We start from the raw sequence: 12,017 nt of genomic DNA, 5'->3' as shown, positions 1-12,017 counted from the left end.
CTTTCTCCTAATAAAGTGTGTTTAGGATTCATCCTTAAGCTGCAATCCTATGCATGCTGGGACAGGAAAAAATCTTACATGCCCGGGAATGGCAGACTTCTGATCTAACTATGTATTTATCATGTACAATATAAATATGCAAAGGATTGTATTTTAAATATGATGTACAAAGTGTGAGAGGCAGCTAGTCAAAGCTACTGTACTGAATTGATGAAATAATTTGGATGGGTTTCCCTGCACAATTAATGTTCTCTGAATTCTTCAGGTTTTAATCACCATCTATTGGCTGGGGAAAACTGCCAACAGCAGTACTTGCTATAGCGGAGCAACACTGAACCTGAAGGAGTTTGAAGGATTGCTGACCCAGATGAGAAAGGTATTTTTGTCACTTTGGGGATAAAATAGAATTTTAATAGACTATTAATGGTTTGAATTTCTCCCAAATACTGTGGCTTACATCCAGTAGATGTTGTTATTAGAGAGGCACTGAATGATGGACAGTGGAATGAAACATGCTTATTTGCTAATGGCTCGTACAGATTCTGAATGGATGCAGTGCAGCCTTTCTTTCTTTAAATATTGTTAACAATGACTATTGTTCAAGTATATCCACCGTTGTTTCTGCATGTATCAATTCTGCCAGTTTTAATGATCATGTAATTGTTTTCACTCTTGGCTTTAGAGTAAAATTTTTCATCAGCGAAGAGATTCTGTGAGAGCCATTAGAAAAGAGTATCTCAGGCCCCACTTCTGCCTCAAACTTAGGTTGGAGGACAAATTTGGCTCCTACGTTAAAAAGGAATGCATTGTACTGGTGTGGTGGGACACTGTTGCCTTGCCCATTGGCTTTTTCTTTTGATCAAGGCTTTGCAGAAATGCATGCTCCCAGGAATGGAGGCAAGTGAATGTTGTGTGTTAAAAGGGAAGAATACTTACGTAGCTCCTATTTATTTCAGTAAAGCATGTGTAGGGGACCTTGTTAATTAGGAAAAGCAGATGTTCAGCTTCAGGCACTATCATACCCTGGGCAGGATCTATGGGTCAGAGATAGATCATCTGGCTCATAATCAGTTGCTTATATATCTAAACTTCCAACAGGAATAATCAGATCAACTTGATAATAAACAAAAAGTTTGTAATGTAATCTTTTTTTCTCAGTATGCTTGTAATATGTGAAATTGTTGGGGATAGAGATCTTCAATGTGGCTGTTATGTCTACTTTATTGTGTGTCTGTGGACTTGATTTTATCCAGATGGCTGTGATAACTGTTGCATTATGGAATGCCATGCTATAGATCTTCGGTTCAACAAGTATGTAATAGTACAGATGCAAGCAAAGGAATTGAACCACATGTTTGAAGTGAGGCTGTAACAGTAGATTGCAAACACAGAGGCTGCGTACATATTAACATGTGAATTGCCATAATAAGCAGCGATGTCTTGCACTTAAATAGTACCTCTTTAATGTTCAAAGCAGTCCACTTCTATTACCTTGGTAATCCTTCTACAGCCTTGCATGGTCGGCCAGTATTACTATGTCAAAAGCCAGCTAGTAAACCTATGACTGTGGTTTACTTTCTGCCTCACAGTTCAGGATGTTAAGCCATGGCTCTCATCCAATTATACAGAAAGAAGAGATGAACATCCTCATAGCTGGTTCATTCATGCACACCCTCGTGCCCTATTAAATTCTTGGCATGTCAGATAACACCGAACTGAACTAAACTTCTATTCAAATGACAGTCTAAGAAAACTTACAATTTCAGAACCAAGGCTTTATTCTACAAGTCTGTTCATTCATTTCTTAATTCATTCAAATGCTCACTTAAAAGGGTTTTTTAAATGTTTGAGAAGTTTTATGAATGAAAAGTGGTCTGTGTTACTGGATCGTTCATCTGATGTTCATTCCTCATGCTGCTGAATGTTTCCACAATAGTCAAACATTCTCTCGCTTTTCCAAAAATTGGCAGCTTGCCAAAGGATTAGATATATTCTATTGGTATGCAAGATGTGGAACTTCAGAGAATTTGGGAAAGATGTCAGATTGGTTGGGACTGTGTAGGAGGAGGCAAGGAGTTTGAATAGGGATTGGCTTTGTGGTCTGTTCTAGCAGTTTATAGTATGAATTTTTAATATTATACAGTACTTGGCCATCTTGAATGAATGCAAAATAAGCTTACTGTGTTTTGCATCCTGTGTTATTTATTTTGAACCCAAGGTGGCTGTTGTCAGTGGATGCCTACTGGTGTATGGGCCCTTCCCAAGTGTCCAGGTGGACTTACCCTTGGTGTGGTCCTGCTTGGAGAAAATCTTTACATATTGGCCTGAGCTCTTAATGGCTAAGCAGAATGAGTTGTGGGATGGAGACGTTTCCATACCGTACCTTGTAAGACCTGCACTGAGCGTTTGCTGGAGCACAAGCATGTATGTATGCATAACCATATGCAACTTACATGCCCTGTTTTCTCTCACACACACATTGACTCGTCTCACACTCAACCCAGGAGAAACAGATCTTGCAGCAAAAGGATTAAGGTATTGCAGCCACCAAACACACTAAAACAACAACAACCAAGGAAAAATGCTCTAGGAACATGCTGAGTAGTAGCTGCCATAAAGCCAGAACTCATTCTTAAAAGTATCCCCTAAAGTGGGCAGGAACCGTCAACCTCTGCTTTGGGGGCACTCTGGGAATGGCATTCCATCTGGAACTGCTGTGGGTCTGGGAGCTGTTAGACAGAGCTTGTGGGGAGGTACATGCACACTTTTTGCACCCCTGAAATTAAGGGAAAAACAACCTGCCAACTTTTGTTTAATTTCACTGCCCAGTTAGAGACAATACGAGAAGTGGCAATTTAGGAGTATGGAATACAAGATTTGAATTTAGTTCACATATGTCTGTCATAGAAGAACGACACACTTCTTAGTCCTTAATAGTCACTTCTACAGTAATGAGTGCTACAGAAACTAAACCAGACTTCAGAAACAAAACCATGAAAGAGTGCATTTCTCTTCATATTATTTTACATCTCTGAGCTTGGTCTCAGGGAACCTTGGCTTTAAGCATGCCATGCGTGGTACTTTTGACAACCAGCTCTTCAGTGACCCTAATTAAGTTTTCTCCCTGGGAAGTGTGTAGGGCATTTGAGAGGTGACTAGTCCTGCTTCCTACATAAAGCTCATGGCAGTTCCTGTGCTCCTTTCTCTCAGCTGCTTCTTCCAGTGACACTTGTGTTGTTCCCAAAGAATCATCTGCTGGGGTGGAGCAGCTGAGAGACTCAGTAATCAAGTTTAAAGTTCCTAGTTTAGGTTTGCCATTCACTAGGCAGTGGAGACAACCTGAGAGGCACACAGCCCAGGCTTTCACAAGCAATATGGATATAATAATCCTGACCTATCTTGTAAGAAATAGAATTTTCATGACCAACACAAAGCTCTCTTTGGGTACCTCTTTTCCTTTCTTGTATGTAAGAATATGCTTCCTATTTACTTCTTAAGAGTGCAATCCAGTGCATGTCTACTCAGAAGAAAGTCTCATTCTTTTCAGTGGAGCATATTCCCAGGTACTGTGCATAGGATAGGAACTTGAAATGCTGTAATTGGAGACCTAGCCCTCCACTCTTGACTCCTAGTGACAGAGACCTTCTAAAATGGGTGCAGCATATCTGCAATATTCCTCAAAGAATCCCTGCAATATACCAGTACACCTTTCACATGCATCTCACCAGTAAATAATGGTAATGGTAATTACCACTTCAGTTTAACAGGAGCACTGAAAAAGATGTATGAAATGCACGACACCTCTGGTTTGATTTGTGGATGGTGCAGAGCTAACTGGCATTAATACGTAATAGCATTACAATCCAGTGCACTCCAGAAGGTATCCTATTTAACTTGCCATCTGAGCTTTTCAGATGGCTCCACATGAGTGATAATAGTGTCCTCACTTTTTTCATTCAGAGGGAGGAGGGCTGAAGAAAAAACTTCAGAAAGTTTGCCTTTCAGTAGAGGCTCTTATTTTTGTTTGTCTTGGCCCCATGCTGTTGTAACTGATGGTAAGATACAGGTCGAAACAAGGGGGAATGTCCTAATAATGCAAGGCTGAGGATGGCTTCCACTGACCTTTTCCCTCTCTGGGAGCTTTCAGTGTTTTAGTATGTGCAGCTTGCACTGGAAAGAATTTATAATCGCGAGGCTGTCAAAGACAGCCATTGTTCTCACTGCTCTGAACATGTGGGTCAGCTACAAGTGCTTTCATATCCCCCAGAGCCAGGAGCTGGCAACAAGCAAAGAGCAAGACTGAATTCTTCAGAGGCATCAGGAAAAGCGTTTTGCATATTTTTCTTCTTCTTCCCCCACTGCCGATTGTTTCGGGGAAAAAACTGGGATTTCTCTTCAAGGTAGAAAGAAGCTGCGGATGCTTCCAGCTTTGTTATTTTGGCGGAGCCAAAAGCAGCAAGAGCAAATGCTGACTGCCAGAGCTCCAGACTAATAGAAGTGATCTGTTTGGTGAGGTTAGAAATGTCTTGCATATAACGTAAAGCCAAGATACCTTTGCCCATATGCTATGGACAGTGGCTTATACGAGGAGGATATGGATGAAGGATGCTGCAGTCCCATTCCCTGAGCCCCCACTACGTGGCATATACGTAAGCCTGTACCTGCCTGAAGTGGTCTCCAACCTGCAGAGACGCATGCCATAGTAAATGTGTTAGCTTATTACAGTGCCACAGGAATCCTGGTTGTGACAGATTAACATTGGCTTCTCTTCTGTAGAATGCGTAACACTGTTTTTCAAAGTTTCTTCCAACTATTTGTGTTCACTGGTGTGGATCTTATCTTCCATTTCACAGCCACCTCTTACTAGTTATTTGAAAGTCTGGGGGAAAGAGAGCGAAGGAGAGAAAATGGTAAACAGGGCTAGAAACAGACAGTGAGATTTTTTTAAAGAGAATTGGAAGTTGTTTGCGAGATATGTTGCTTCCCATGGTACCTGCACATATTTCTTTAGTCCTGTGGCTGCTTCTGGTTTAACAGGCTTTTATAGTCTTCCAAAAACATGCAAAACTTACTGATCAGGGACAGCTTTGGTACAAGAAAACTGTGTAAACATTGAAGGAACAATGATTCCATGATACCATTCTTAATTCACTTCAAAGAGTGTTTGTCTTCATCCATAGCTGCATGCATTCAAGTTGCACAGAGAAATCGTACTTTTTGTGTAAGTAGATTTCTTTAAGGACTTCTCCCTTTCATCTTTTATGTTAGGACCCTGAGGATGTTGAGAGCCCCAGGCGCAGCATCCGCGACAGTGGCTATGTAGACTGTTGGGACTCTGAACGCAGTGACTCGCTTTCTCCCCCTCGCCATGGTAGAGATGATTCCTTTGATAGTCTTGATTCCTTTGGTTCCCGCTCTCAGCAGACGCCATCTCCAGATGTGGTGCTAAGAGGAAGCAGTGATGGTAAGCTGTGTTCCCCAGGGATCCAGTTGAAAGGGATCCATGACTCTTTGGGTACAAAGTGGTTGATGGGCTGGTGTCAACTATGGAATTGTGATGGGCCTTGCTAATCCCATGTTGCTTTGATTTATGGCTTGAAAGCTTTTGGAGAGTTTTGCTCACATTTCAGTTAAAGTCCTTTCTCACTTGCAGTTATGGGTTTGTGGGGTGGGTAGGAAGTTGCACTATAGCAGTCTTAATTTATGAGTTGCTGCTTCTTGGGTCTGAAGTAGAAGAAGATGTTAGGCAGACATTGGTTGGACTAATAAAATGGGACGGAGAGACAGTGAGACTACCAGGATGGGGAAACACTGCTTGGAATGAGTAGGATGACTGCAAAGGAAGAGGAACCACTTCTTATGTGAGTTATCCTGAAAGAAAAGTAAATAAAAATTGTTCTTTATTTAGCATTTTAAAATTAGTTGGCAGAGAATAAAGAAAGTTAAGCATTCTGACACTTGTGTAATGGTAATATTGTGCATCTCTCTCCGGTTCTGTAACCTAAATCAGATTATAACAGAAAGATTTTGAAGGAGAAAAATATATTTCTTTGTGTGTGTCCAAAGTGCTACTTGAGCTCAGAGTTTAAATCCATAATAAATCACAGGTTTAATCATGCTTAAGGTCACTGGCTTTAATGGGTTTATGATGATGCTGAATTGTGGTTTATTTTATTTAGCAGTTCATTTGTATCTGCTTTCTTTAAAGAGCTAAAGTTTTCATATATAGAGCTACCTGCCTTTTATCATCAAAAGTGTCCCATGGGTAGGTTAGGCAAAGAGACAGTGCCTGACCAAGGATCACCCAGCAAGTTTCAAAACTGAGTGAACATTTGAATTTTCACAGTTCACCTGCATTGTATTACTATTGAAATAGAACATTAGTTTCTTGCATTTCAATGGAAGTAATAAGACATATGTTAAGAAGCACATTCTTGTTTTTAAAACCAAACAATGTCAGTTTTGAAGTTATGGTCACGTCCTTCTCCTATTTCTTAGACTGTCTGACTTTCATAAACAGAAGCATTAAATAACAAAGAAGTAAATACACAATAAGATGATCAGAACTATTGCTACAATTACTTGGTTTATCCCCAAAACAGCTCCTGCTTTTGTCCATTGTGGATCTATGGATAATTGCCTCTCCTTATTGTATTAGTACTAGGGACAAAATGCATGTATTTGCATAGTCTCTATTTTGTTATGATATGGTTAAAGCTAGGGATGTGGGAAAAATTAATTTGGTTCTCATTTTAATGTAGGCTTACTTATTTGCACATTTTTGACCCTGTTCTTCAAAATGTGCACGTCTCCAAACTCCTCCAAATAAAAGGAGTTTTCCATTTAAAAATACATGTAAAACTGTGTATATTATAGAAGGGTGTGGTCAGGAATGAATATATTCATGAAAATAATAATTTAAATCCATTGTATTGTATTATGGAAAACTGTTTGCACAAAAGGTGCATAATATGCAAAGTTGTATTCAAAAGTTGCTTATATTAGGAAAAATTCAAACAAAAGCACACATGAATGTTCATGCAAACTTTTAAAAACCTGTCAAAGTTGTGACAGATTTAACTTTAAATCTTTAAAGATAAGAAACTCAGACAAAAACTGAAAGTTTTATCTATGCACTTTTATAACATTTCCTTTACAAAAAGGGAATTTAGAATGCTCCTGTGCTAAATCTTTTGTCCAGTAAGCTATTTCACTGCTCCAAAGACCTCCTAGGAATGCTGTTCTTCCATTCCACTTTTTTTTTCCAATGCTTTTTCAAGCACATTTCAAACCTGATTAGTTGAAGCAAAAAATATCTGGGCTGTTCTGTTCATGTTTTTTAGTACTCCCTTCCTGGAAAAAAGGGAATGTTGACTGTTGTTCTGAGTTCATTTTGTAGTCTACAGTGGTACAGATTCTCCTTGTAATGCCTAAATTCTGAATCATCCAGTTGATTGGCCATAGGTTCATTGCTAAATATCCCTTTCAGATATGCTAGTCCATGCAAGAAAGATGTTTCTGTGTCTGCTGGCCAGGAAATCTCCATCTTTGGGATGGTGTTCTTTTGAATATCAAACAATGATGGATGACTTTCACATGACCTGTGTGTGAGCTTTCAATGGCATCTGGTTTGCTGTTACTTGAAATACCAGATGAGATGGGCTGTGACGATCTAATGCACCAAGGAGGCCTCTATGATTGCATATACCTCTATCCATAGTGTAGCTGTTCATTGAAGATTCCTTTACCAATTGTATGTTCACATTGATCAGTCCCAGTTAGCAATTTAGTTGCTGTATTTTGGAATGAATGAAGTTTCTAGGTCATTTTCAAAGGTAACTCTATTGTATTTTATTTATTTAAACCATTTTTATGCTGCCCCATTTGCAAAAAGCCTCAGGGCGGCTTACAACATTAATAAATAAACATAAATAAATAGTTATATAATTAGAGTTAAAAAACTGGAAACATCTTGGCATGTACATAAAAACCCAATAAATACAATTCATAAATTAACAATTAAAATAACTTTTAAATAAAAAGATCTTGGCCTGGCGCATTGGTGTATTGCATTGTAGTAATCCAAACAGAAGGTTACTGGAATAGAAATAGTCACGTGGCTCTCTCTGTCCAGGTGCAGCAGGGAGGGACAACTTTAGGCTGTCCAAAGACCAGTATTTCCCCCAGGCCCACCCTGCCTCTGAAAATGGTCTTGGCATGCCACTATGGAAACTTAAAAAGGAGAATTTATGCTTGCCATCAAATGTTGGTGGGAAATTATCAGCTACACTAGGGGCTGCATGCAGCCAAATTTTGTGTTGCTCATCCCTGTAGCACAGGAACAGTGATGGGTTTAAGCACATATTCCAAACTGTGAATCTGCTCCTTTAGGGATTGGTTGTGCATTTTTTTTCAAACCAGGCTAAACACCACCTAACTAGACAGGCAAAGCACCACCACAAGCATCACTGTTTTGTCTGGGACTGTTTGTTGGCCCTCATCTAGTTCATAACCACACTAAGGAACTGCTTCAAAACTGTGTGATTTGAAAAGGAGAAACCAGAGTTGGGAGTCATCAGCATATTGGTAACATCCCAGTTCACATTGCTAGGTAAATTCCCCCATGGTTACTTGTTAACGTTAAGCAGAATGGGGGGAAATAGACCTTTGAGGGACTGCATGGTACAATTCCCAAAGGGCGCAACAAGAATTCCCCAGCACCCCTTTTTGGAAATCGTAATCCAAATAGGAGCAGAACCGCTGCCGCATTGTGTCCTCATATCCCAATTCATACAGTCTATCCAGAAGGACACTGTGGCTGATGCTATCAAAATCCATCTGAGAGAATAAAAGAGTTGTACTCCTTCGCTCTCACAGCACAGGGCAGCCATGGCAGGTTCTGATCCAAATCCAGACCTGAGCATGGTTTGAAATAAATTTTCAACATGTGGCCTTGTGAATGTTGTATTGTGACATTGCAAAGCTTCGAGATGGAGTGAACACAGTATGTTTTATACACAATCTTATCTTTTTTCCCAGTTGAGACTGGAACGTACATGCTTCTTTAGGGATTTGAAGAGCCTTCCTAGATGGTGGTATCAGTGGACAATTGGTACTTTTACCTTGGAAATGAGGTGTTAGAGGGGGAAAGGGGATGAATCTTCTGCACTAAGTATAATGCTTCTGAACTTAGTGCATTTTGATTAAGTACTTAATTTTGCCTCTTTCTTTTAAACAGGGAGAGGCAGTGATTCTGAATCTGACTTACCGCATCGAAAATTGCCTGATGTGAAAAAAGACGATATGTCTGCCAGACGGATATCCTACGGTGAACCCAAATCAATTGTGCCTTTTAACCAATACCTCCCCAATAAGAGTAACCAGACTGCCTATATTCCAGCTCCTCTCAGGAAGAAGAAAGCTGAACGGGAAGAGTACAGGAAGAGCTGGAGTACGGCTACCTCTCCACTCGGAGGAGAAAGACCCTTCAGGTAAGGCCTTGGCCCTGGCATCCAAATCATGTTTTGTCCTAAGAAGTACTTTGTTTTAAGTTCATACAATGTACATCTCTTAGAGGTTCTAAAGATTCCACACAGATTGTCCCTGTGGATGCTGCAGCCTCTTCAAATCTCTCACAAATCCACTTTTGCCATCCACCTTTGATGTAACCATCTCCAACAAATCCTTGGAATCACATTTGCTTGAATTCCATCCCTGTTGCCACTGTCTTTCCCCTTCTTTCTTTTCACCGCCATTGTCTCCCCCTTGTCCCAATCTAGATTGGTGCGTCCTTAGTTCAGACACCTTTTTTCATTTACTACTCTGTAAAATGGACATTGATGACGGTGTGTAAACAGGAGCAAGATGGATCTCAGGTGAAGAAGCATTTGATCTGGCTCATCCACACAGACAGGTGTCATCCACACTGACATGTACTTCCTGGCATTGATTCCCATGAGCCACAACAACTCACTTTCCCTGGGAAGCGGGGCTTGGTGGCATGGTCTTCCCAGGTCAGAATTTATTTCCTCCATTGACCTATTCGCTTATCCTTATGCAATTCAAATTGCTTTGTGGATGGAGAACGCATTTATAGGCCTGCCTTCTCTGTCACACACCTGCCCCTTTATCTCTCCAGTCACTGGGGCTGAATTATTACAGTGGGGGATCCCACTGCATCAGGTGTGGGTTAAAATGCTCTAAATCACTTGGAGTGTCTACACAAGTACAGCAGGTTCCTTGTAAGAGACGTTCAGCTCCAGCCATTTAAGGGCTGTGGCAACATAACGGGGAGGCATAAGCATATCTCCCCAGCCTTCCTCATGGGACTGGAAATGCATGCAGGGCAATGAGGGAAGAGCATCTGTGTGTCCGCATCCACAGGAGCATACTGTGCTGAGACTTGCAGACTGTTTAAACCAGACTGGAGTCATGTATGGTCGTTAAAGTGGATTGTCCCTCCCACCTCTTTTTGTTTTTATTTTTTTTTAATAAACACCTTAATATTAAAAAGTTTTCCTTTTTCATTCTAAGAACTGGTTGGATCAAGACTGAATTAGTTGAGCTTAGTTCCAAGCAAAATCTTTGGTCTGAATGGGAATTCAGTTCAACTGTTTTAGTCTAGAACCTACCTCATATGTGTGCATGTTCATAAAATGTGAGTGCAATGTCTTGCAGTATGTCTGTGTAATGGAACATTTCTCTTTCTTGAATACTTACATTTAACAAGGATAATAATAAAAAAGTATCTCTTGATGTGGGACAGACTTATCTGGCCTGCATAATCCCAAATAGCAACAGCTAAGGAAACAGGAGCATACTGTGTAACCATCTGCCCTATATGACTTAATAGCCAAAGTCACCCTGAAACTATAGAAGAAGAACAAAACGAGTTACTGGTACAATCCGAAGAAGTGCTCTTGGGCTGCAGAGCTTCCCTTGCAGCCCCCTCTGTGAAACCTGTTCAGGCAGACACAAGCCAAAGAGACCCTTTCCATCAGTCTCCTGCACATGCTGCAAACAAAGCAGCAAGACTCAGGAATACTGAAAGAGACCCAGAGGAGCTCCGGAAGCTAAGAAGGCTTGAGCAGGCTGGTATTAAGATCATGCCGGCAGCACAACGCTATGGCAGCAGGTTAGCGTCATGCCGTGGGACTTTGCGTGCGCATGCGTCATGCTCCTTCGCTGTGCTTTGTGGTGTGCTTGTGGTGCGACTTCCTGTAACACACAAAAATTAGGCTAATAAATATCCACACCATTTGCTCCACATAGTGTTAAAAGCATTTGTTGCAAGTGGGGAATAAACAGCAGTATACTTGAGTGGAAAACAATTGTTCTAATTATTGTGATGATGTAACAGCTTCCAAATAATCAGTTTTTGTGGGAATGAGTGGTCAACATATGTGTATGCGTTAAATGGATGTAAGGTAAACAATTGCATAGAGGAAGTCTAATTAAAAGCAGGAATTGTAAAAGCATGCAGTTCATTACTTTTACCAGTCAGAGCATTGAGACCATGTTCAACAATTTACTATAAACAAGTACATGCTTGCCATGGAAAGATGGGGCATGTATATACCCGCAACTCAGTTGGGTATTTAGAATTAATACATGATCAACTGTGATACCAGTGGAGATAGGGTGGGATAAGGTGTGTGCTCCTCCCTTTGACTCTTTCTGAGGTGCTGCCCTTGGGTGGCATGCTCAAACTGGAACCTTCTCACTATCTTGAAGCTTTGTGCCTGGCCTGAATGGTCATTCTAAGAGCAGGTCCATTCTTCAGCAGCTGCTTGATATCTGATGGGGTACCTTGTTGTCAATCCTGACCAAAAGCCTGGGCAACATGGAGCAAGGCTTTATATCAGCCTTTCTGACTCTTGTCTGGCCCCAGGATCTTATGATGGTCAAAAGATTTCTTGATGGTTGAAAGATCTCATGATGAATGTCCTAGCCATTAGGAGATGTCTATTCCCTTGGTCTTATGAAGGCTAGGAATCCTGGTTATCACATATTTTCTG

The 12,017-nt window shown here is 40.7% G+C and overlaps 1 protein-coding gene across 1 annotated transcript; it reads left to right on the top strand.

Moving 5' to 3' along the window:
- The first annotated feature begins 271 nt into the window (after positions 1–271).
- On the top strand, positions 272–9,859 carry LOC123028779 (LIM and calponin homology domains-containing protein 1-like). Its single transcript, XM_044440999.1, has 3 exons — positions 272–376; positions 5,269–5,464; positions 9,239–9,859. The coding sequence occupies exons 1-3, from the start codon at positions 368–370 to the stop codon at positions 9,493–9,495; spliced, it is 462 nt and encodes a 153-aa protein (XP_044296934.1). The 5' UTR covers positions 272–367; the 3' UTR covers positions 9,496–9,859.
- Positions 9,860–12,017: the final 2,158 nt, after the last annotated feature.

This window comes from Varanus komodoensis, unplaced genomic scaffold (genome assembly GCF_004798865.1).
Source record: "Varanus komodoensis strain SLA01 unplaced genomic scaffold, ASM479886v1 scaffold384, whole genome shotgun sequence".
Taxonomy (NCBI): Eukaryota; Metazoa; Chordata; class Lepidosauria; order Squamata; family Varanidae; genus Varanus; species Varanus komodoensis.
This window is presented reverse-complemented; position numbering and strand designations above follow the sequence as displayed.

Bases quoted from the DNA above. Each gene is read 5' to 3' on its own strand.
- LOC123028779 (XM_044440999.1), top strand. The intron at 5,465-9,238 runs GTAAGCTGTGTT...TCTTTTAAACAG, and splicing joins GCTAAGAGGAAGCAGTGATG to GGAGAGGCAGTGATTCTGAA.